General features: G+C 40.6%; 1 protein-coding gene and 1 long non-coding RNA gene across 2 annotated transcripts; one reads left to right on the top strand and one right to left on the bottom strand.

The window, feature by feature from the left end:
- Nucleotides 1–3,484: 3,484 nt before the first annotated feature.
- LOC131677794 (methenyltetrahydrofolate synthase domain-containing protein) lies at nt 3,485–16,028 on the bottom strand. Its single transcript, XM_058957839.1, has 6 exons — nt 15,798–16,028; nt 15,513–15,628; nt 14,970–15,137; nt 8,659–8,865; nt 8,097–8,463; nt 3,485–8,034 (listed from the first exon to the last, which is right to left on the bottom strand). The coding sequence occupies exons 2-6, from the start codon at nt 15,577–15,579 to the stop codon at nt 7,209–7,211; spliced, it is 1,635 nt and encodes a 544-aa protein (XP_058813822.1). The 5' UTR covers nt 15,580–15,628; nt 15,798–16,028; the 3' UTR covers nt 3,485–7,208.
- Nucleotides 16,029–17,952: 1,924 nt separating this feature from the next.
- Nucleotides 17,953–20,359, top strand: LOC131676380 (uncharacterized). Its single transcript, XR_009303168.1, has 3 exons — nt 17,953–18,755; nt 18,819–18,902; nt 18,967–20,359. It is a non-coding gene; the product is annotated as an uncharacterized LOC131676380 (long non-coding RNA).
- Nucleotides 20,360–24,903: the final 4,544 nt, after the last annotated feature.

Below are 24,903 nucleotides of genomic sequence, written 5' to 3' on the forward strand. Positions count from 1 at the left end.
AAGCATCCGTGCACGGACAAAAACTACGTAACCTCGCCGTGCTTCCTATGCACCCACACCGACACACAATTGGGATGAGTCGGTGGGTCAACCTTCCTTTCTCCGCTTTGTCCCACTCTTGCTGCCACTTAACCAACGAGTCCACTCGAAGCAGTCTGCTTGCATTTCGCCGTTGGTAGCATTCCACATCCTCAGCCAGAGCGATGCAGATTGGAATCGTCCCGGCAATTACACATACCGCCTCCGACGATATCGTTCTGCACGCGCTCGCAACACGAACAGTCATTAGGCGAAACATGCTTGTCAACTGGAATAGAGTATCCGCCGCGATGGAATTGAGTATCCGCCGACGCTGGTGACGACAGGCTGATTTTTTCTTCGATCGCTGGCCAGCACTACCTCCAACTTGTAGTGAGCCAGCTGAAACTTGACATGAACCATCCTGGTCTCTATGATGCCTATTGTTTCTGCCGTCAACATCTAGACTTCCTCGAGGGTGTTCCTTCTCCTTACATTTTCTGCACAGATCAGATCTGTCCAGGCCTCTACAGTTTTTAGCCTGATGGTCGAAACCCAGATATATGAAACACCTGACCATTTGTTTAGTTGCTCTAGGGAATAATCGTAACGAGAACACTGACCATCCAGCTTTGATTTTAGTGGTCGACATAAGCTGGTTGGCTGCGGTTGACGATAAGCGTATCGCTGCTGTGTTCCACTGTACGCCTTTCTCTACCTGATTGACATTTGCTCTTTCTCTAGGTTACATTGTTCTATTACCGCGCTCCTCACTTCATCTTCCGTTGTGATCTCGTCAAGATTCCTGCACTCGACCACTGCGTCCTGAACTACAGCTCTCACGTTAGCTTCTCCTCCCACCGCTTCCGCCACGAGTTCGCGATAGGTCAAGCTCTTGATCAATCGATCTTTCTTCAACTTGAATAGCATTTCGCCTTTCTGAGTGCGCCGGGTTCTTGCCACGTTCTCCTTCTTTTTCCTCCTCTTGGTGTTTCCCTTACTCTTTTCACAGAACGATAATACCAGCTGCCTTTCGGCATCTGCTTTCGCTATTTCCGTAGTCTTCAGTGTCTTTTCGGTGTTTTCAGCTCTCGCCAGTAACGCCATCTGTTTGCATTCGGCTGCTACTACGGCGAATTTGATGATAATCACTAGATCCATGATTTGTCCATGCACGTTGCCCTTGCTTTTCACGAATTCGTAGAGCTCCTCGATTTTTCGCCTTCGCTTCGTCACACTGTTGGTCTTCAGAGGTAATGCTTGATCTCGCCGTCCTATTGGTTTGTCGGCACTCGTGTTCGTTATGGCCTTCCTGGGCTGCCCTCGCCGCTTTGCGATTGCGAGTACAGGTCGACATAGTGGATCGTCAGATGTGAGATAGTCCTCATACTGCAACTGCAACACTGTACAATACCATTCTATAGGTTGTCTATTTGTTCACGAAGCTGAGGAAGGAAGACGATCTTCGATCGGGTGACGCAGTGGGCGGTTACAATAACACAGTCGTTAGCCAGAAGCACGCTACACCGCTGCTATCGAGAGCCAACCGACTTCAGATGTGCTCGAATCTCGACTTAGCATTATTGGTTCAAGGCACGGAAACGAGCGATTAGACAGCAATATCGCTGTTATCGAGAGCCAACCGGCTTAGACAGACGCGCTCAGCATCGTCGGTCCAGGCTACGGACACGGACCATCCAAATCTTGCAATTTTTATTGCATCAATATAAAAAGAATTAATTAGAATCTTCCTATCGACGCAACGGCGTACGATCAACCAAGCAAACCGACTGTCGTATCCAAATTTTGAAACAGTGGAACGGTACTGCCTACCATCTCAAAAGTCGTACACAGAATTGATATCTCGATCTCTCGCTTCCTGATCGAGCAAGCGATGACTTTGCGTTCTCTTTTTCCTGCTAAAATGCATCGTTTTTTTGCGTTTCGTAAATGCTCGTTTGAATTAGAAAAACTCTAGAGAGAGAACTGCGGAGACTCCATTTTGGATCGATTGGATTCGCGTTTAGCTGTCAAAAAACGAATCCAATCGAACATTGCCTATCCTTATAACATTGGACGTGTTGCCATACAATGCCGGGTCATACGTTCCCAAAAATGCTGTTTTTCTCTCCGCAGTTCTCTTACTAGAGTTTTTCTAATGAAAACGAATGAAGTGCGCGGGCGAGGGAATTTTGCGGTGAATATAACTGTGATGAAATGATAATCGGTTCTTTTTGTGTAGATCTGAAACTTTGATAAACTGACCGGGCCGAACCTGCGACGGCCGACGAGTAGCTAGGCAAACCCAACGGTGGAAATTTAGCAAATCCCTTCAGAATTCGGCGCTTAATTCAGATTTTAGCAAAGAGTGTTTGGTTTCGGAGATCCCTTGAGAATTGTTGACGAACATTGAGTTTCCACCGGGAGAACGTTACAAGGTATGGTTTTAAAATGACTGAGCTGACTGGCTCGGAAGTCTACGGAGTAAGAATTGAAGGAGTGATATCAATGAGAAAGTGGCCTACGGGTTTCCAGGTTGAGGTATGTATATGTAATATACAACTCGGTATAAAGTGGTGATATTCCGGGTACCTAGCCACCAAGGAATCGTTGGCAGTGAAGTGGCCGACACATTAGTCAGGCATGGTTCATCAAACACGTTTATTGGACCAGAATTATTTGTAGAGACCTGTGCCATCGACATAAAACTTTCAACTTGGACAAGAGATAAACTACCAAACGACTGACGTGTAGTAGTAGACGCTCGACAAGCTAAGAAATTCATATCATCGTTACCAATCAGCGACAATCGTTTTTTGTTTTGTTCAGTGCTAATCCACGACGTCGGAAGTAGTGCGCATTATAGCACATCATTATGCGAAAAATGCGCACTACGTCAAAATGGCATTTATCGATTCTGTAACTACGATTCCTACTTTGCTATTGTGCAGCATAATTTCCTCGATTCAAAAAATAAACTGAATAATGGTCGCAGTAGTAGTTTCCCGCAACAGGAAAAAAACGTTTCGAATTCAAAACTTCACTATACTGCCCATGATCGCAAATCCTATAATCCTATAAAGATAGGAAATCCCATAGAAAACGGGACAAATATGCGATCATGGCCAAAATAACGGTAAAAAAAAAACCGAATAATACGAAACACTATAAGCACTCACCAAACACGTCGAATATTTAAATTAATCGGAGCGATCAAAACAAACAAGTAACAAGCCATGAAATGATAGCACGGTATTAGACTGAAACGAAAGTACGCTTTATACAATTTTCCAAGCGACACAACAAATTAAAATACTCAAGAACTTGGCTATTCATAGGTTCTAGTGGCAGAAGGGAACGTCAATAGTCAACGGTGCGGTAGGGATGAAAAAAGAAACCTGTGCTACGCTTGTTTATGTTGTTAAGTGACGAAAATGGGAATAACACATTGAATAAAATCATACAATTTGTTTTAGGCGTAAAATATTTTATTCAAAAAGTTTTTTTTTTCATTGTTCATTTTCGTACAAATGTTGATCTTGTGGTTTTTGTAATATTCCGTTATCAAACAGGTTTTTGTGTTAATGATTTGCAGTTATTGTTGTTCTACAAGTTCGAGCATGTAGCTCTCTTGCTTGTTTTTGGTTTATTTAGGTTTACTTACTGCTTGCTCGTTTTTGTGAAATCCCTGGGCGTTGTATTGTTGTGTTTTTCTTTCTCATTTGCTGACTTACTCTATATTTCAAGAGCTTCCAACATCGATCCTATTCCCTTCCATATTTATTTCGTCAAAGCTTCACCAAGCCCTTTCAGAATGTGCAACTATTGCATCTTCGCTCAATCGTCAATTTACTGTTTTCCTTTTCTGGATTGATTATTTTTACTTTAATTCTTTTTCCTGTTAGTGCGTGCTTTTGTTTTTGGCGATTTTTTTGGATAAACAATTGCAGATGTTTTCTAACTTGATGATTCGAATTCATACCTTCAGCATTTTCTCGTAACCTCTTTCATTTTTACGGCCTAATTTTATTTTCTCTTGTCCACGTAATATTCATTTGTGTATTTTCTTCTTGCTGCTGCATGCGCTTGCACCAGAATGTACTAAAGACTAAATGGATTTTTTGCTTGCTTTGGAGGTTGTGGTAAAAGTCTAACAAAATAAGTGATCTTGATTGAGACCAATTATGAATTTATTATATAGTTGACCATAATCCGCAGTATAATCTCACGTACAGTTTGACTATCACCCGATTATGGGCAGTATATTGCAATACATTCTAAAATACGCCAGTTAATTTTTCAAGCAGATTGCTTCGGTTATTAGTATAGTGCGGAATATGGGGATTGGTGAAAACAACGGTCGCCTAAATAGTGAATGTAACGTTTTTTTTGTGGTTGGTTAGTATTTTGTTAAAAGAAAACGTCAGTAAACCTTACTTTTATACGTCGGGTTTCCAAAAAGAAGGAAAGCTTTCTCGTGACCGCCAGTGTTTAGCTACAGTTTTGATTTTTTTTAATTGGCTAGATCGAAACGAAAGCTAACCTTCTGGTCTCCCTCATCATTTACTTTACTTTGTTTTGTTTTAGATGTATTATATAAGACTTTAAACCTACGTTTCGTTTGTTTTGTCGTGTACTTTTCTCTGCTTGCTAATTGTATATACTTGTTGCTAGCATTTTTCTCGTCTTTCGTATTTTAGTGGGTGCTTTGCGCAATCCTATTAACCTTACACTCTGATTACCTCTTTTGTGTTTCATATGCTCGATTTTTCCTTTAGTTGAATTTCACAATCTTACCCTAGCTTTTGTTCTAATGAAGAAAACCGTTAATTAGCGTTTTTTTGCTGTTGGAAGGAGATTTTTGGAAGGGGAAACATTTTTGGTCACAGAATTGGTTAATTATCGAACAGGGCGACACGCACACAACACAATTCGGATCACGGACCGGTATAATAGTGTATCGATAAATTTGCTAATTTGTTAGACCAAATCGCAGATACTTGCGCAATCTTATAAGCGCCGAAATTGCGACTATTTTGTATTTGAGAATTATGAACCGTAAATGGTGTATACTAAAAAAAATCAAAACAACGTCCATAGTCCATGTGAAACGCGACGTTTTGTTGGTTTGCGAACATCCCTAGTTTTCAGATTTCCCAATTCGATTGCCCAAATAAAAAAGGTTTATGGGACAACACAATCTTTGCTGTTACGGTACACGCGTGTGGTTGCTTGCTTTTGTAATTATTAGAGTGAACATTAGTAAATAGGTAAAATCGGTGCTAGAATTCGACCACCCTCTTTCATATTCAATATACTATTTAGCTTAGAGGTTCTACTGGCTAAACAAGAACAAGCATCACTCCTGAGAGGTTCGCTATTTTTAAATTACTGCATGAACGAAGCGAGCTTCACATGTTCAGCAAACTCTCCGACAGACTAATGATCGAACTTGATATCACCGTTGGTCGAATCCTGCGTATTAATCCTAGAACCTAATTTGTCTGATCGAGGCTAAGCAAAGTGATTTGTTTAGCATGGGAGTATCCGCTCATGGATTCTGTTTCTAACCGGATACGATAATTACAGCTTGCCCCAATCAGCTTCAAATTCCTTACATAAATTTCAACCGTAAAGTAATTAATTGTTAGATTTATGTTTTTCTAGCGTTTATTATTTGCTTCAATTTTTTACCGCTCTTTCTTTTTCTTCTCCTGACAAACAAGCTGACTCAATGCGGTAAGGTAAGTTATTTGTCTATTCAAAAATTCATCTCCTATCATTATAATCAGAGCTTCTTACATTCGTTGCGCATTTGCGATTCTCCCGTCTGAAAACGTGGTTCACAATATACATCTGCGGACAAGGCGTCCGCGCACTGTTTTCCTTTAACAAACGTATATCCCTTCAATTTGTGACTGAAAGGTAATAAATGGTTTTGCTCGCTTGTGGTCTGCACGGTCAAAACGAAAACTTATCGTCATAATGATAAACCTAAAAAATCTGGATCTCAAGTACAGAAACGCTATCTTGCGTCACTTTGCTCACGCGTTAACGTTTTTGCTTCCCAACGTTGTCTGATTCTCAATGTCTTGTTCAATTGCAAAGAAGAAAATATTCTTTTTCAATCAACATGAATATTATATAGTTATAAATAGGCAAGCGCATCTCTGTGTCGCTTTCGTTCGTATGCACAATAGATGGTTAAGTTATTCGATCTTTCAATGCGTATTTTCAAATCGGAAATATGTTGAATCTCATTGCTTCCAATATATTAGTTTCTACATACCAGCTGTGGTTTGAATATATTTTTAGATCGGAATTCATTCAAAAATTGTCCTTTTAACAGAATAGTAGTATAGTTGATTGGTAGATTTTGCTGTTGTAATATAATTGCTAGCGATAATTCAATGGTTCGTCTCGCTTGTCCGTTAAGCAGGAAAAAGAATTGCTTATATTCCACTAGTAAAAAAAATCTCTGCTTCTAGTGCACATTTCAGTATTATATACAATCGGGTTTGTTTTGTTTTTGTTCTCTGCTTCGCTTCGTTTCACGTAATATTATCGTTCTCTTGTTTTCGACACAAGGTAGCAAAATTCGGATTTCGCACGCGCGCCTCTGCGGCTTCACGCTCTCTTTGCGGAAAATCTTTGTGGTTGAGATATCGGAAGGGAAGGCTAATTCATAAAACATAAACATAAATAATCTCCCTGGAATACGTCTTCTAGTGTTAGTAACATAAAACAGCATTCGATTCGATGTTCCTTCTAGCGCTCTTTCCTATCGGTTGCAAAGTTAAAGTCCAGCAAAACCTCGCAACGAGCGCGAATAGTTGGTAAATTTTGCGTTTCCTTTAGGGCGTACCACGATTCAGGCCCAAAATTCAAAATGGTCGGGGAAGCGCAGCGGTGAAAATATTTTCAAATAAACTAATCTTGACGCATTTCAACGGTTACGACTGCTGCACGATTGCAACGGCATATGCTTCCTTTTTCTTCCATTAGTAAAATTAATCTCGAAACAACTTGGATGGGAGAGGGGAACTAACAAAGAGATTGGACGACACGTTGGCCACGGCGAAGACCGCTTCCGGTTCACTAATCGCCGGGAATCGGTGTCTCCGATATTTTGCACTCTGTTCGCGCTTATTTCTTTTCTGGGATAGCGTCTGTTGCGGCTTCTGTGTCTATTAGACAGAAGTCACGTCAGTCGTTTCAATCCGGCTACCTTCCAGAACCGTTCCATTCGTAGTCGCTGCATTAGCGGCATCACCACCACCACCTTCCTTTCGTTTCATAATCTCACACGCTAGTGTTACTTGCTTGGGCTCGGCCGCCGGTTCTCCTTCCTTCTCCCTCGGAGTCACAGTGAGCGTCAGATTTTCCAGCTGTTTCAACAATTCAGCTCCCTGTTCTTCGTCGTCTTGCTCGGGTTTCTTCTGAAAATGCAAATAGCATTTGCCGTAGAATCCGTTCCAGGTTATGAAAATCGGATTACACTCTCTGGTTCGCAATTCCTGCTTCAGATCCTTGATTCTCATCGAACGGCTAATGTTCGTTACCCGAATGCACAAATCCCGTTCTACTCGTCCAAACTTTCGGTCCGCTTTGGGATTTCCCCGGCGGCGTCCACGCTGATTGCGACGATCACCCTTTTTCCTATCGCCATCACCAGTATCCTTTTTGTCGTTGTCCTCACCTTCGGACTTTTCTGCACCGGATTCGCCCGTGTCCTTACCTGATCTTCGTGGACCGCGTCTAGGATTACGAGGCCTCCGCAGTGGGCGTTGTTTTGTTTTGCCTTCTTCTCCCTCACCGTCGGTTTTCTCATTAATCTCACCATCTTCGTGGCTTTCGGCTGTACCATTTTGATGCTTCTCACTTACCCTTCGATCGGATCGCCTCCTTCGTCGATTACCCGACTGAGGACGACGGAACGATCGCCTCTGGCGTGCTTTCTGTTGGTAACTTTCAACATCGGTGTCCTCCGATTTAAGCTCAATCACCTTACCGGATCTGTGAAAAGAAAAGCCAAAGTGTCACTTTCGCATAAACCCTTACGCCCCGCATAGACTTACTTTTCCTCTCGCTCTTTGATGCTTTTTAGCACCGGCACGATTTCCAGCCGCCTTGAAGACAGCAATTTCCACTCGATTCCGGTCGGCCGAGAAAGTCGCTTACCGACGCGGATCACTTCTGTCGGGGTTACAATCATATCTAGCGGTAGATCATAGCTTTGAAACAGATTGTCCGGCAGCGTGTCATACACTTGTACATCGTGTACTGTGGTCACGATCAGTGTGTCCTTAGTAATCACTCCCAGGTAAGTCAGGATGCCGATATCCAGATCGACATATCCATTACCCTTGCCGATTCGGTGACCTTGCCGGTCAACTGCACAGGACCCCACCACAATCATGTCTAGCTTTTCGATGCCGTTGATATCTGATGACGAAAGAAGAAACAAAAACATTCAACAACCCCATTTGCCACGATGCTGGTATATTTCCCCATTATCAGTTGTTATGAGTTCCCGCGGCAGTCAAGATCACCTTTATTTAAAATATTTTGTGCAATAAGTAGCGAATTCTGCTGTGCTTATCATGCGAAAAAATAACCACAAAACAAATAAGTACTCACCAATCTCTTCGAACGTGTCCTCCGCGCCCTGTAGTTTAATGATTTTCTTCTGCACTGCCATCTCTACCACGTCTGGGTCGCAGTTCTTGATCTTTGCGTACACGTTTGGTGATTTCTGAGCAGGTGGTACAAATAGCGTTTTGCGGGCTTTGATCACCTCCAGCTTGATTGGTTCCTGGGCCATGTCAATGTTTACCTTGACAGAATCTGCGGATAGGGATGCAATAGAATTCATATTTCGGCGAGAACATTTTGCTTGATAAATACAATTATTTCTTCAATTAAACATAAATTTGTTGTATTGAACAATACTTAATAAAACCAGTTTGCATTATTTTTTTTCTTCGAAACCACGTGGAATAGTTGTAGTTAAGTCAGTCGGGTCGTGGTGCGGGTCAGGTGGATAGTTTGGATAATGACTACATGCACTCCATTGGAAAAGAAGATGGATGGCCGGGGGAGGGTTTGAAAGGTTATTCGAACGTACTGTCAAGGCATCTAGTATGTCAATCTGTATGGCAACCTGTTTGTCACGGGTCCTAGCGCGAATGTGACTTCGCGTGCATAAATTCCGTAACCGTGTGGCCATTTGCATATTTGTATGTGCTCTAGAATGGTCGCACGGGCCGTGAATATGGTACTTAATTTTTGGTGTGCGCTTCAGATATATGAGCATCATTTTTATTATTGGTCCAGCTGAGGGTATGAATCTAGGATGCTAAAGAACAAGAGCAGGGACTGCCGGACGTGACCGATTCAGTATCGCGCGAGCGGTGGGTTAATGCTTGAGATCGCGTTTGTAAGTTTATAAGTGCTAAAACGTTAATTTAATTACCGGGGTGTTTTAATGTTGGCATGATCGCGGGTGTAAGTATGTGTGGATGATTGCAATTGCATGTTCGCGCTTGTGACCCGGTTTGTGATATCGCGATGGTGTTTGTATGTTCTGAATTCGAGATATTATGAATGGATATGAGAGAATATGCAATTGATTGTGTTGGTGAGTGTTATTTTTTTTCGAGAGTTGTCCTACTGGACCTGTAGAGCTTGGTTCTCGGTAGGGCTCCCCGTCAGAATCACATACTATAATTTGCAGACGAGGCAGGCGAGTAGCGCCCACTAAAACACTGCTTTAGGCCAATTGTAGCAAGCCGTGATTCTGAATGTACGGTTCAGGTATGTTTGGGCGTATGGACTCGCGATATCGTGTATCATCGCGAAGGACTCGAGCATTTGTACGTTAACGTGTTCGATCTCGTGTGCGTTTGCATGTCGCGTGTGCTAACGTGTATGTAACTTCGCGTGTATAAAGTCTATTTTATAACCGCGTGCCTTTCGCATATTCGCGTGTGTTCTAGAATGATCGCGCGCGTGAATCTGATACATATTTTTTCGTGTGCGGTTAAGAATCTAGAAGAAAGTGGGTTCTTCCATATCACCACAGTTCCCAGTCATGTCGCAGTAGAACGTGTGGTCTAGTGGATATCAGCTTTATTTTTTTCTTGGTCCAACTGGATGTGTGAACCTAAGTTGCTAGTATGAAGAGTAAAGATTTCCGGACGTGACCGATTCATGACCTTGCGCGTTTGCAGGTTCACGTTTGAGACCGCGTTTGTAACTTCATATGTACTAAAACGTTCACATAATTACCGCGGTGTTATCAAGTATGCGCGATCGTATTTTGACGTGTTTGTCGCGTGTGTTCGCGTGTATGTGTCTTCGATTCTATAAATTCGATTTTGAAACCCTGCGGCCATTCACATATTTGCGGACCGTCATTCATTTAGTTTTCGGTGTACGGATCACATTCTGACAGAGAGTGAGTTATCCCATATCACTAGAATTTCCGGTCGTGTCGCTATGCAACGTTTTGTCTAGTGGATATAGGAGTTATTTATCTTAATTTTACAACTTTTTTTATTGATTAATATGCTGCCGAGATCCGCATAACAGTCCCATTTGCTATGCAGGTGGGACTGTTATGCGTATCACGGCAGTATGGACCTAGACTGTTGGTACCGAGGATAGAGACTTCCGGAAGATCTCGACTCATGATGGCGCGAGCGCGGGAATTTGTAGGTTGACGCTTGAGATCGCGTTGATAAGTTTATGAGTGCTGAGACGTTCACCTTATCACCGGGGTGTAATCATGTTTGCGAGTTCGTGGGCGTAAGTTGCTTGGAAATTCGCGAGGGGCTCTAACGTTTGTACGCTGACGTGATTTTGTAACATATTTGCGTGTGTTCCCGAATGGACGTGAGTCTGATATCAAATTTTCGGTGTGCGGTTAGAACTCTAGCAGAGATTGGGATCCCTTATATCGATAGGGTTCCCGGTCATGTCGCCATGAGACGTATTATCTAATAGGTATGAGCGTATTTTCTTAATCGGTCCAGCTGAAGGCATGGATCCAGGCTTCTAGGATCAAGGACAGACTTCCGGAACCGAAAATGATAACCTTACAAGTAATCTCGGAAGTGTTCGACCGCCGTTAGTAGTAGGCAATTACTTTCTCACACCGTCTTTCTTAAAACTGACGAAATTGTAGTCAGTGAAGCAATCCCGCCAATTAGCGTTTCAGTAGGTTTTGAAAAAGCATGAGATCCCTGAGACGCTTTATTATCGTCTCCTACGTCTCCTACGAGCTGTTCAGAAAGAGATCCTTGGTTATCGGAAGGATTGGATCCGTGTGGAATTGCAGGTACGTTTGTACTCAGTAAATCTCCCAAAATTTCTCCATCCTCCCCTTGTTTGTTGTCGGGAGGAAGTGCTGCCTATTCGTCATTGAAACTGGCATAAACTGCAAGAACTTCCTCCAGCAACCCTGAAATTTCCGATTGACCTCTTCTGCCGCATAATTTCGGATAACTTGGAGCCTAGATCCCAAATGAAGCAACCGTGTTCGTTAAATCACAATTTTTTTAACTTCGCAACTAATTTACAATTAAGCGACAATTAATCCATTTGTCATGGTTCATCTTGGTAGTGCTAACTATACACACATCATTCATTGAAATTAAGTAATACCTGTAACAGGATATGACGCCGGAAGAGTAGAAAAGCGTGTCCCCCCCTAATACTATTTTTCGCGTCTCGATTTCGTCAATGTCCCAATTTTGTCAACGGGTCTTTACTGTATTTGCGTAGGACGGATACGGCAATGTTTATAGGAAACATGGTACTTGATGTTGGAACCTGATGGGTTTTATAGTGCTTGAGAAACATATGCAGTGGCGTGTTGGCGTGATCAAATACTTCAGCTGCAACTTAATAATAAATACGCACAAGAGGGCGGGAATAGTGTAGTCGGTAAATCGATTGTAAGCAGCTCACCTAGGTTCGATTCCCAACCCCGCACTTAGGATTAGATTTTTCTAACCCAAAAAGGAGGTGAATGACCCAAAGATTAAAGCGGAACAAATCGAGGACTAATCGAAATAAAAATGATCATTGCGAGGAAGAGTTCTATTGTCATCTGATCAAGAAGACACTCGCTCATCCGGGAATGTAAATACCCAGATCAGAAAGGACAAGATGAAGCCCGAGGTCAATGCCAATAACTACAACGACTTAATAGCTTAATAAATAACTAGAACGACTTAGCTTTATACATCTTGCCACAGCCAGACACCCGAATGGCGAAACTTCAAACCGATCACGTTCTGATAGACGGTCGACACTTTTCTGATATCAGAACATTCTAAAGACAGCAGATCTAATTAATGAATGGTCCTTCATAGGACTCACTCCGGACTACACTTTTCTGCCGTGATACGCATAACAGTCCCACCTGCATAGGAAACTAATAGCAAATGGGACTGTTATGCGGATCACGGCAGTTTTGGACAGCGAACGGTATTGCTCGTAAACAGAGTAAAACAAAACGTTGCTACAACGAATAGGTGCTTGTGGAGGAAAAGAGTAGCTTTATGCAGGAAAGACGCGCGAATGTTTTCGAAGCGATCGAAATTATGAGAAAATACTCTGCTAGTGATCAACGACCGAGAACAAATCAGTAGTGATGGAATTGCTGTTAGATGAAAAGATGGTAAACGAACAATCCAGCAGGGAACTCATAAATATAAGACTAGCTAATACCCGTCGCGCGTTTCTGCGACATTCAACGAAATAGGAGTAAAACACAATTTGTTCCGAAGCGCCATATGGCGGGCAGATAATTCCCAATCAATAGCACACAAACACGCTCCATGACAAATGTCTAATACGTAAAAAAACTACAGCAATCGGTTAAGCCGTTTCGGAGTCTATAAATCATATACATAAAAACATTGACTTTTATATAAATACTCTCAGGTTTTTTTTACGCGAGGGATACAGGTTGCGTAAATGAAGACCGCGTAAATTTAAGAATCCGCGTTAATGGGGACCTCGTTAATGGGTACCGCGTAAACTCAAAAATCTGCGCAAATGAAAACCGCGTAAATTTCAACAACTGCGTAAATGAAAACCGCATGAAAGATGATGAATGAAATGAAAAGCCTAAAAGATACTCCCGTGTTCTGTTTAAAGAACCACACTCGTTAACAGAATCTTTTGATTATTGAATCAGATTTCAAGTCGATGAAACGAAACGTAGCGTGGCACATAATGACCATAAAATCCTTGGTTTCGTGAACAAAGGGCATTTTTTCTCTCAAAATAGAGACTGGGATCATATTGTCTAAAAGTGAACAGAGCAACCCAAACGGTGTTTGCTCTGACATGTAAAAGGATGGAATGTGGACTCGTTACAAATTTCAGTTGAAATTTGAAATACAAATGCGGTGAGCGGTTTTACTAATATTTACGAACTTTCATAGTCATAAGCCAAGAAATATCGTATATCGTTGACCTGAACGAACAAGAAGTATCGACAAAGTCGTTGTAACCCTTTGTATACTTTTCATACGATTGGATTGTTCGATTTATCAATTTACAAGTACCTGACACCTACCGGGCAATTGATTTGATAAGAAGTTTATTATTCGCGTATGACATTGCGCTACACCGTTATAGTCGATGGTACGACCATTCGAACTTGCGTGTAATAAGTCTATCTCAACGTATAAACTAATGTGTAGCCCCATGTGAAGAAAACCATTTTAAATGCTGCAACGAATACGTTGATTTAGTTATTTGCTCCGAATATGAACCTTAACCAGAGCTACTTTTTTGAAATGAAAAACAGTGTAACTCATCAAACTCAATGAAATTACAAATTGTCTGTCTCAACGTATTCACCTGTACTTAATACTGGTAGGCGTTGAATCAATTAAAAACAAATTTAGCTCGCATAAACAAAATCCACATTTTTTTCATCCCTATCCTTGACCTGAGCAATGGTAAAACAGGTTACCGTGCGATTAAATCGACATAGATTTTTCATTAGGGCTTAAATCGCAAATGTAAACAAACTGCGTTTTCGCTATTACGACATTATGCAACAAAAATACTACAAGATTGAGGTGAAAATTAGTTAAAATGGTTTTTAGTTCGATGTATAATTAAAGAAAACAAAACGGCGAAACATGCATTTTCTTCGAGATTTCGACTTAGGCCCTTCTTCTCATATGGAATATAAAGGCCAAACTTACATTTTTAGACAGAAGCGGGCGTACGGTTATTATTCACAAATAAAAGAATAAACGGCGATTCTGTTATATAAATGATAAGCAATATCTACTATGATCATGTCTACTCGATAGTTGTTGCACATAAACATTCGAATATTTCGATATTTTCATGAAATTATAAGAAAAGATTCACGCGCCCTTTCTTTTACATTGGGTTTCTATGCGCCCATTTGCTGAGCCCTATTAAAAAGTATACTGTCAAGCTTGCCCATTTACCCAGCCCTACCCAGCAAGACAGAGTCAGTTTAGCCCTTTTACCGCGCCCTTCTGAAAATTATGTACACCGTTTAGCCCTTCCGCAAATGGTGGTTGCTGAAGGGCGAAATCACGACTGGGATGCAAATTGGGCGTAAACATTTTTTTAGTTTCTACCCACTAAAAGCACATAGGAATTAAATTCTTTGTTATATTGTCATAAGGTTTAACGAAAAATGCTTCCGGAAAAACACGGTCATAAAGTAATTTATACCTACAATAAAAACTACATTTAGAAAACCTTCGCCGAATATTGAAACTGATTTTTCTCCATTTGAGTACATTGCGACTTAGGCCCTAATGAAAGATCTGTGTCGAAATCACAAATTACAATTACAAACGCTGAAACAATACCATTGCTCTTTTCTTTTCAGTGCAACCATTACTCTTCTTACCAAAATAACAAAATCCCATCGTACTCACTAGCTTTCTTGAATTCCTCCGTTTCGGCTAACAATTCCGCTGCTTTCTCGGATCCGGCAAAGTTTGGAATTTTGTTAAACACGGTGAACCGACGCAGCGGTGACAGCTTTTGATCCTTGATCTTTTGCCATGTTTCCAGGCGGATTGTGCGTTTGGTAACCTCTTTCGCTGCAATAGACAAACAAAAATTATTGTAGAAATGAGGTTAGGTTCCAATGACTGGAAAAGTGTAGAAGCAGTTGAAGGCGAGAGACATGGACGTGAAGAAAGCGAGGGGTTGAAATTCTTTTCTTGTTACGAAATGTGTATATCTGACATCATCGCAGGCGATGTTTTTCCAAACTTGACTTCGTAAAAATTACAATTCACTAGAATGATTTTCTTCAATGTTATAAAAAAATGAAAAACAAACAAATGCGTCAAACCTGTTTTTATAGCGATGATTTCACCCAACGCTTTCCTAATTCCAATTAGTACTAGAGTTTTGACTCGCATGTCAAATAAGGGCAACGAAGCGAAGCCCTCATTATGCTTGATACTCACGTTTATCTTCCAATGGGGCCGATTGTTCTGCGGCTGGCAGTGTCTCAATTTGGCTTTCGGTCGCCATTTCGTTCCAATATGCAATCGGAAAACTACACAATGTCGTTGACACAACTCTGAAAACGGATAAAAAAAACTATTACATGCAGTGACAGCGCCTACTACGATAAAAGAAAAACCGCGTATGTCGATCTCTAGAACGGTCGGATAAAAAAATCCGACTTCAAACATCAAACGAGAAAAAAAAAACTAAATCAACCTGAATCGCAATAACCAAATGCATACCTTTGTTCAAAAGCAAAAGATTAACAGTTATCTTTTGTTCTCAGCAAAAACTTCTCGATTTTCCGTAACAAAAAAGAAAAACGCAGAATTTCAACAAGGATTAAAACACCCGTGAGGAAGTAACTATGCTCTCCTTTTACTCGCAAAAACTTTTCGAGGACTGCTGCTTGCTACGACAAAGTCGAAACCTCTCTTCGTCTTCTATCAAATCACGAACGCAAACAGATAGGCGTCACTTCCGGTAAGGCAAGGTCTGTACTGTACAGTGTGGTTAGATGAACCGCTAACCAAGCGAGATGGTTGTTACGATCTTTGACCATTGAAAGAAAGAGATAAAAAATGGGACAGGCAAGCATTGAACATACCTGATTACAAATTGCATATGACATGCAAGATAGAAAGGTGGTAATATAACCCTAAAGGGCCCCTTACACGAGGCGCTAGTAATGTCATTACTGAGCAGTAATGTCACTTTTAATGATCGTGTAAGGTGAGTAATGACGGAATTCCCATACAATTCTAGTAATGTCATTACTTAGTAATGACACTTTTATTGCGCGTGTAAGGGGCCCTAATAGGGGTGGGGTCGTTTTTGTTCCAATTTTACGTCAGAATGGTCCAGCTCCTGGATTGGTTGATTTTGACTTTTTGCACCGTACGCAATGTTACTGCAGGGATAGCGAAATGATGTTTGGCAATGTTGCTATTATTGCACACTTCCCACCAACCTGGACTCCGCACTTTCAAAGTGCGAGTGATCAAACTACTACTGAAAACTGCGAGCTGTCAAAACACATGTACTTCAAGTGATAGAGATCGTACTTTCATAGACAGACCAGTCGAGCTAACCAGTCTATGATAAGAATTTAATAGAATAATAGTAAGTGCGCATTGCGGTTAGAATCCAGTGTTTAGTGCCACAAGCAATATAAGAATTATTATAAGAAAAGATTGTCATTACTTTTTAACAAATAAAATTATTATCGTTAAAAAAGCAAAAATTACTAAATTGAACTGAAATTGTGCAGCGAAGTGAAACAAGTATTTATCATACATTTACCGTATACGTGGTTGATTAACTTTAACAAAAATAAGACAGAAACCACACCATAATCTAATATTATTCAGAAACCCAGTTAAGCTCAGCCGGAAATGAACTGGAATTCTGGCTGGTTCCAGTTCGTATTCCGGCTCCAGTGACACAACCGATTCTAACTAGAATCAGTTACAAGGATCAGCTCTAGAACTGAAGTTATTGCAATTAGTCTGATTGAACTCCGATGGAGCAGTGCTAACGACGAAAAATGAATTTTTCATATATCTTCGTTATGTTGCAATATTAGTGAAAACTGATAAAACTTATCAATTTAGACTGTTTTTGGCTACGTTTTCCACGCAGTTGGACTATTGTAAGTAATCTAGGAAAATTGTAGTGAGCATTGAAAGGTAAAAATTGAGCTGCTTCTAGCACTGCAAGGAAAACACCTACCTTTATTAAAAAGGTTTTTCGAGGTTCTTGACCCAACAGTTTCAAATGAAAAATAGTTTTGAAACCCTACATGCACTAGAAAAAAGTTGGGCATGAAAGGGTTAATAAAAATAGCAACACTTCGGAAGATTTCGGCAGGGAAAAAATGTGTGAAAAGAAGAATGCCGAAGGAAAAATAAGAAGCCGATTGTCACGTCTTGTCTTAGTATATACCCAGTCACCAAACTTTCTGGCAGAGACCGCTCTGCTAGATTTCTGTCAGTCTTGGTTTGGCAGCCCTGTCAGATTTCTGCGCGTATGCTGGCGGGTTAGTTGAGCTAGGGCGAACTCGGTTTCGCTCGCGTTTTCTGGCAAACCGAGGGAAACCCTGGCATAACTCGGACATAAACTGTGCAAAGATCCTAGCAATTCCTACCTGGCAGAATTTAGCACGAATCGAGCAAAACATCTGACAAAGATGTGGCAGAAGCATACAGAGATCTTGGCCGTACATTTCTGGCTGGATTCGGGATAAAAGTGAGCAGCATCGGTTGGTTTAACCAAATACAAATTAAATACGCCAAGGTCCCATACAAAAGGGTCATCGTTTTTTGACTCACCAAACAATCAAATTTGTCTACCCTATTCATCTCTTTCGTGTTGACAGGTCAGAATTGTAGAAGAAAAATAAAACTGGAAACGCTGTTCGATCAAAGTATGCTGAAATTTTCATTTCTTTGTTTTCATTTTATAGTGACAAGTTCAGTAGTAGAAGAAAAATTAATTATCACGGAATTTTGAAAAATAATTAATCCTCTTGTATTTTTGGATATACAAAACGGCGATGTACACGGTATGGATTCTAGTTGCATTTCCCGCTCACTTATTTATGTACTTTGTCACTTCTACAGTTAAGTAGCCTCATTACTGCCACAGCTCCGGCGGGTGTAGTTTCTGCGATGGCTTATGTACATGACCCTTTCGACACGTGTTAGCCGTTACGGAAGAACGAAAGGTACAAATCAGGTGCGCCCTGACGAAGCTGAACTCCCCCATCGCCTCGCTAGTACAATCTAGCTACATTACTTGTGACAAATGCCGCACAACACTCATACAGCAGCTACTTATTTCCGAGAGCTACTTTCAGATTCGACCCAGCTAAGAAGAATGAGTGATCAGATATCGAAAACGCATGCTGATGAATTACCACATTTTTCTTTGGAACCGAAACCCGAAATGCGCATCAGGGGAGCAAATGAGAAGATTTACGTTATTGGCGGGATGGGAGAGGAAAAAGTTTAAATGAGTGAGTTGCAGAGCGTTTTCGTCGATTTTATGGATCCGGATCACAAGATAAAACAAAGTAATTTGGGACTTGATGACGCGGCTAAAGGAGGATTGTTCATTACCCATTCGGCATCGATGTCCACATTGTAATAAAGGGTTTGCCGACAAGTACCTGATAACAACGCACATCCAATGGCACACGGGTAGGTTAAGGTTTTAATCATTTCTTTCCATAAATTCTAATTATATAATGTTTACTGTTACAGGAGAAAAGCCCTTTAAATGTGAATTTTGTGGAAAAGGATTTTGCGAAAACCAAAAACTTACTCTACACGTGCAGACCCACACAGGTAATTGTAGTAACACGCATTCAGCATTGGATCTAAAAAAAATAATGATAATCTTTGTAAACAGGTGAACACCTTTCTGCTTGAAAACATTCACTCAATCGATAACGCTTAAGATACACATCAGGGTGCACACCCGGAGAACTCCGTACGTGTGCGAATACTGCGACCGAGGGTTCACTCAATCCTATAATTTGTGAACCCAACACAATCATAACGGTGTACCGAGGATGCGAAGTCGGCGTGCTGACCGAGCACAAATTTCGAGTACATGTCAAGGTCTACCGATCAGCGAAAAGTTTCTGGCTGCACGAGAAGTTGCATGCCACCGAGAAACTGTTCGATTGTCGCGATTGTGGTATAAAGTATACCTATGTGCACAAATGCAAGGCTTCTAAGGCCGTAGTGAAGGAGAAGATGTATTTGTGTAAAATCTGCAGCCAAACATTCAAGCATCAGCAGAGCGTCGTGTACCACATGAGCGACAAACACAGGCGATTCGACAGAAATTTGAGAGATCTAGAGAAGGACGAAGAATAGGCGATTTGCGGAAGCTGAAATAACGTTCTCGTTCCTGAATTGTTAAAGCTACCAATTACAACCAAGGTTACCGGGTAACCTAAGCAATTTGCCCTCGGCATGTTTTTGGCAAGTGGTGATGATAGTGTACGCGTTTTTTGGCAGTATTTGACGCACCAGTATTAGTAGCGTAAATATCCAGTTACACACGCAAATCAGTTGACCACGGATTTCCTTGCGCTTCCGAAGGAGAATTGGCAGACACTTCGTGTGACGGATCTACAGTTCCTTTTGCGCCGCTTTGGACCTTGGACTCAGCTATGCAGCCAAACCGCATCGCGCTAGCTTCGTCCATAGCGCACCTCTCATATTCTATGCAAGATGTGTCTATCCGAAATCGTTCTATGACTCCCCTACCATAGACAGGGGTTACCCATTTTGAGCCTCATTTCAACGATTGTAGGCCTGGCATACTTAAAATGATTTTTTATTCATGCACATTTGTGAGACACACACCTCTATCTTGAGTGGCGTGTGAAGCGACTAATCTTACTATACACTACGTGACACTCCTCATCCGATTCTGAGAGTCAAATTGAGAGAGGTGGGCTTTCCTATTGCAACTAAATAAACGTTTGTAACCCGAAGTAACTCTTCAGAATCAGGTGAGAAAAATCGTTTTCTCTGATAGGAGATATGGCGTCTCACATCAAACGCCATGCAGGATAAAGAAGACCTGGTACCATATTTTTAAAATTTATTTAAATGCACCATCCGGTGCTACACGTGGTTAATGGTTAAGGTGCAGAGAACTATGAACTGAGACCGGAACTTGATCCGAACCACGTTACACGTTGCAGTGCTTCAAAAATAAGCAAACGGCCTGGAGGATCGTGACGAATTAATGTTTTTTTAAAAGTCTCTAATAAAAATTAAGTAAGCCTGGAGGATATTGTGCTATCAGTTTGATTTTCATTGAAATTCTCTCGAGCTTTTTCTCACATTTTATATAAATAGATAAAATATGCACAAAACGCATTCACATGATTTCCCTTCATCGATAGGTATTTACAGGTACGTAGCAATTGAAGCTGAAAAGTTGGTAGGAGTGACAACCAAATTCCAAGGACTGGATATCAGTGATGGTTCAACCGACATCGTTGGAGAAACCGCAGGTTTGTAAAAAGGGATGCATCGAAGGTCGCAAGAGTAATTCAAACGCCTCCCGCTAAGCTGCTCAGTAACGATTATTATTGTATCGTCACCTCCAAGATTGGCGCTACTACGTTGTGGATGTTAGAAAATTTTCTTCTAGTCACTATGTGACGTGACTGTGAGAATAGCCCCGCAGAAACGGAGGAGTGGGTTGATAAAAGAAGCGTGCTAAATCACCACTTATTTCATTGATATTAAACACATGCTGAACCGCCGAAAAATTTGTGCTTTCAAAAGCCAGCCACATCTGTGCGCTGGAACAAATCTATTAATCCCTTGTCCGAAGATTTGAACAAAATCAAAAACAATTAAATTTGATTCGCTACTTTTATTACTGACTCTTCAACAAAACGATCCTTAGTTGGATAGGTGTGTTTTGCTGAATGTTCATCCTATCTGTTTGGTACTAAGTGCTGAATTGGGTCATTAAATGAGAAAAAAATGTCGTTTTTTATTACTTACATCGATAAAGCTGATTTTCGTGATTGCAACAATATTTTTTTCCAACTCAGGAAACGTGAAAATAATATTAAAATTTAAAATAAAGGAATATGTTGACAGTCTGGATTTGACACTATAGGAAGGGTTTGACATATCGAATTTCACGACAAATGATGCCCTGTCAGAAAAAAATAAGGCATGTTTTCTCGGTTTTTCCACAGGGTTATTTTTATTTGACATAAACACCATACATTGCATACAGTTTTTTTTTATTTTGGGTGTTGTCCTGATAGGCCAGATGTAAACAACCGCTGTTTTCCTATGTATGGTTGCCAAGTTTACATTAGATTTATTTTAAAAAACAAAAAAATCGTTTTTACGTATTACAACGAATTTTTTTTTGAAATCATGTTATATTATGTATATTGGACCTAAAATTTATCGAATGGAACGGAAAACTATATATAGCTTAATGACCCAATTCATCTCCGTTTAACTATTTGAAAGATTAATATAATGACTATATGCGTCGTTTTTCTGAAATGTGTGTTTTCGCGGATCTCATCCAGAAATCACGGCATTTAAATCAAATGAAACGGAAAGGAGAAATCGTTTTGTTTTTCATCTATTTATTATTTTTTCCGTCGTCAACATGGTTTTCCTTAGTAAGAACGTAGTCGTTAATCTAGAATCCATGCTTCACTGACTTGATACTAAAACAGATATATTTCCATCAAATTGATTTCAAAATAAAATATTTGATTTTCGTGTTTTGCACATCTTATTTTGTGGTTGGTTGCATTAGCTTTTTCACTTGTTTAAAAGTTATCACAACGACACGACTAGACACTTGCATTTAGAAAGTGTATCACGAATTTGACTACCCCTCAGTGACTCAGGTAACTGGTACTGTCAAATTTGACATTTGATTAGAAAACGCACGAAACTAGCAACACTTACGAATTTGTTAGCCGTTGTCTAGACGCCGTTGTTATCGTTGTTAAGGGAGTGAAAACAAAATAAACCGATAGCACATTGTAAGTATCCGAATAATTATAAATCTATTTCATCGTTTATATCCTACTTTTTCCTTTGTAGGACAAAAATAAAGTACTTAAAGTGGAAAAAAATGTTGGTTGCCTCACAAACATTGTAGCTGGTATACGATTTTCCAGTTCCCGCGATGATAAGCGGATAGTTCCTAATCTGGCATGATGCAGGATGAATAAATATTGTACCCGCGGTTGTCCAACTCTGTTTTTCCACTGCTGTCAGTCCGGTTTCTGAAGAACTCCGATTGGAAAGAACTTATAAAATTTTACCTAACGCATTGTTGTACATACATGCAACAGTCTTCGCAGATTGTTCCTTCAAATATTTGTGAGGCTAACACGGGCGAAAAAAGCAACCGATGTGGTCGCCAGGTTAGTGTACAATGTACGATGACTCAGTATTTCATCAGTATCCCAGCATAGTGATCAATAAAGCAAATTAAACGGATAATACAATATAGGAAAAACGAGTTACAATAAATTGAAAGGAAAAATATGAACGCTTTCAGAATGAGGTTGAGGCTGATCAGTTAGTAGAATGTGAGTTTGTTAATGAACACGATTTGGGAGAACGCCACTCACGCCGGCGTCATCTCTCTATACTATTAGGCTGGCTCGAATGTAAGTAAAATTATTATACTGTTAATAGAATATACAATAAAATTGGAGTAATGCTTGCTCTAAATGTGATGGATATAAAATTACTTTTTGGCTGATGACTACCCTATTTTTTTTCGTTTGCCAATCTTCATGCCATTGGTGAAGTGAATCAAGTCGATTGTAATATAGAAAATAATGACGAAAATTGATCGAATTGGCTCCGTATGGGCGAATGAACCACAGTTATGTATTGCCGTTTCAATGCAGGGCTCCGGTGTAGTGGAGTGCACTATTTTTACGCTTTTGAGCTTGCACCAGGATTGTGGAACGGCTCTACCATTTGCACCGCCTTGGAGTGTGTTCAATCTAACGCAAGTGCTCTGGCGAAATTGCTTTCCAAGTGCCAAGTGTATTGTCTACAACCAACAATGAAGGAATCGCACCAAGATCGTCTTCATAACGTCCTTCAACAACCTACAGAACCTGATCACCATCATACATTTGGCCACAACGTAGTGCAACTGAAAACCATAGGTTTTGGGGGGAGTATGTTGCGACAGACCGTCGATATTCCCGAACCCATCTAGGTAGAAGTTGCCATTCTAGCTAAAAACGATAAGAAAGGCAAAAAGGAAGCTCCTTCTGCATACATTGTGAAAACAAAGCAAATAGTCGAACATAAAATATAACCATGATTATTTCCTTCGGGTATTTTCAAATTAGTATAAAATGCAAGCTTAGAAAATTCAATATTAATTTTAATTAATAATAATCGTACTTAAACTGTGGAATTTTTGGATACTTTTAAATAGACTAGGTACATCATTCACTGTTGATAAACCGCTTATATTTTTCATCTGTGGTTCAAATAAATACAATTTTGTACCTCTAACTTGCTACTGCATCACTGTCTTCTGTGACTCGCTGAGGGAAAGTTAACCGTCAGTACTAACTGGGAGCACTCGTCCAATTATTCGTTCAGTTGCGATAGGCAAGCCGCCCTTTGCAATTCCAACTCCGACAACGTCGCATCGTCCTGTATCTTGGACGACGAGGGAACGCCATTCTTACTGATTTCCGAAGTGTGGGTTCTAGCATTAGGACTGCTGCCTCGGCTAACGGAACGAGTACGAGTTAATTCTTCATCCTTCTAGTTTTCTTTTTCTGGAAGCGATAACATTGGTTTAAGTTTTACATGGAATAAAGAACTTTCACGTCATTACCTTATTTAGCTGACCTCGAGTGATGGAGACTGCGAAGGATTACCGTTTTTCATTCCTACAACCGTTGCAGGTTCTCGTATATCAGTACTTAGAGATTAAAGTAAAATTAAATAAAATCTTTCCATCTGATGTGTTTATTCTGCTCCATTTTTCATCGGTATATTTCGCCCTCGGTGTCTATTGGATGCAGAAATAGTAAGGCTGGGGGTCTGCAAGGGGCGTCAGTCTCAATGCTTTTTAACCCAAACTGCTTTGACAAGTCAGTAGGTATGTAATTATCTGAAGCTACATAGTTATCCAGCTTATGTCAGCGGGACGTTTTACAACTTCTGTTGGAACGCATACCTGAGATCCCGCCAAGGGGACCAGAAGACCACGCAAGGGCTCCGCTCGCTGGTTCTGGTCTTATGAAAGATACGCTTTCAAATTAAATTTCTCCCCTCACCTGAGATTCGGGAGTGATGCGAATTAGTTTCTGATCCATCTTACTGAAAGGAACTCATATTTGAGCACTGGCGGTCATTCCACGGGTCATGAAAGCGGGCCTCGAGTCAAAGAACGTTCGAAATCCTAAAAAGATAACAACTTTTTCAGTTGTATATTAAACAATTAAAAGTACGAACTGACTTGCAATGCAGTCATTAAATCTCCCGCGTTGATCGAAATAGCCCACCAAACACCTGTGTCATTAGCACCGTCACAAATTGGTTGCAAATGAACCGGCTATTCCCACATGTTCCGACACGTGTGATTTTTCACCGAAGTAGGGCCAGTTCAGCAAATTCGCACTCACTCGAATATTTGTTGGAAAAGTGTTTCCTCTTTTTTCGGATTTTTATTCATACTGCTTGTTTACATAAACAAAAAAGGTTGCTATAGCATACACAGCAACTCAAAAGCAAAACAAGAAAGTGCTGCTGGAAAACTATTTTTCTTGACCACATCGAGGGGTCA

Source organism: Topomyia yanbarensis, chromosome 1 (genome assembly GCF_030247195.1).
Source record: "Topomyia yanbarensis strain Yona2022 chromosome 1, ASM3024719v1, whole genome shotgun sequence".
In the NCBI taxonomy this organism is placed as follows: domain Eukaryota; kingdom Metazoa; phylum Arthropoda; class Insecta; order Diptera; family Culicidae; genus Topomyia; species Topomyia yanbarensis.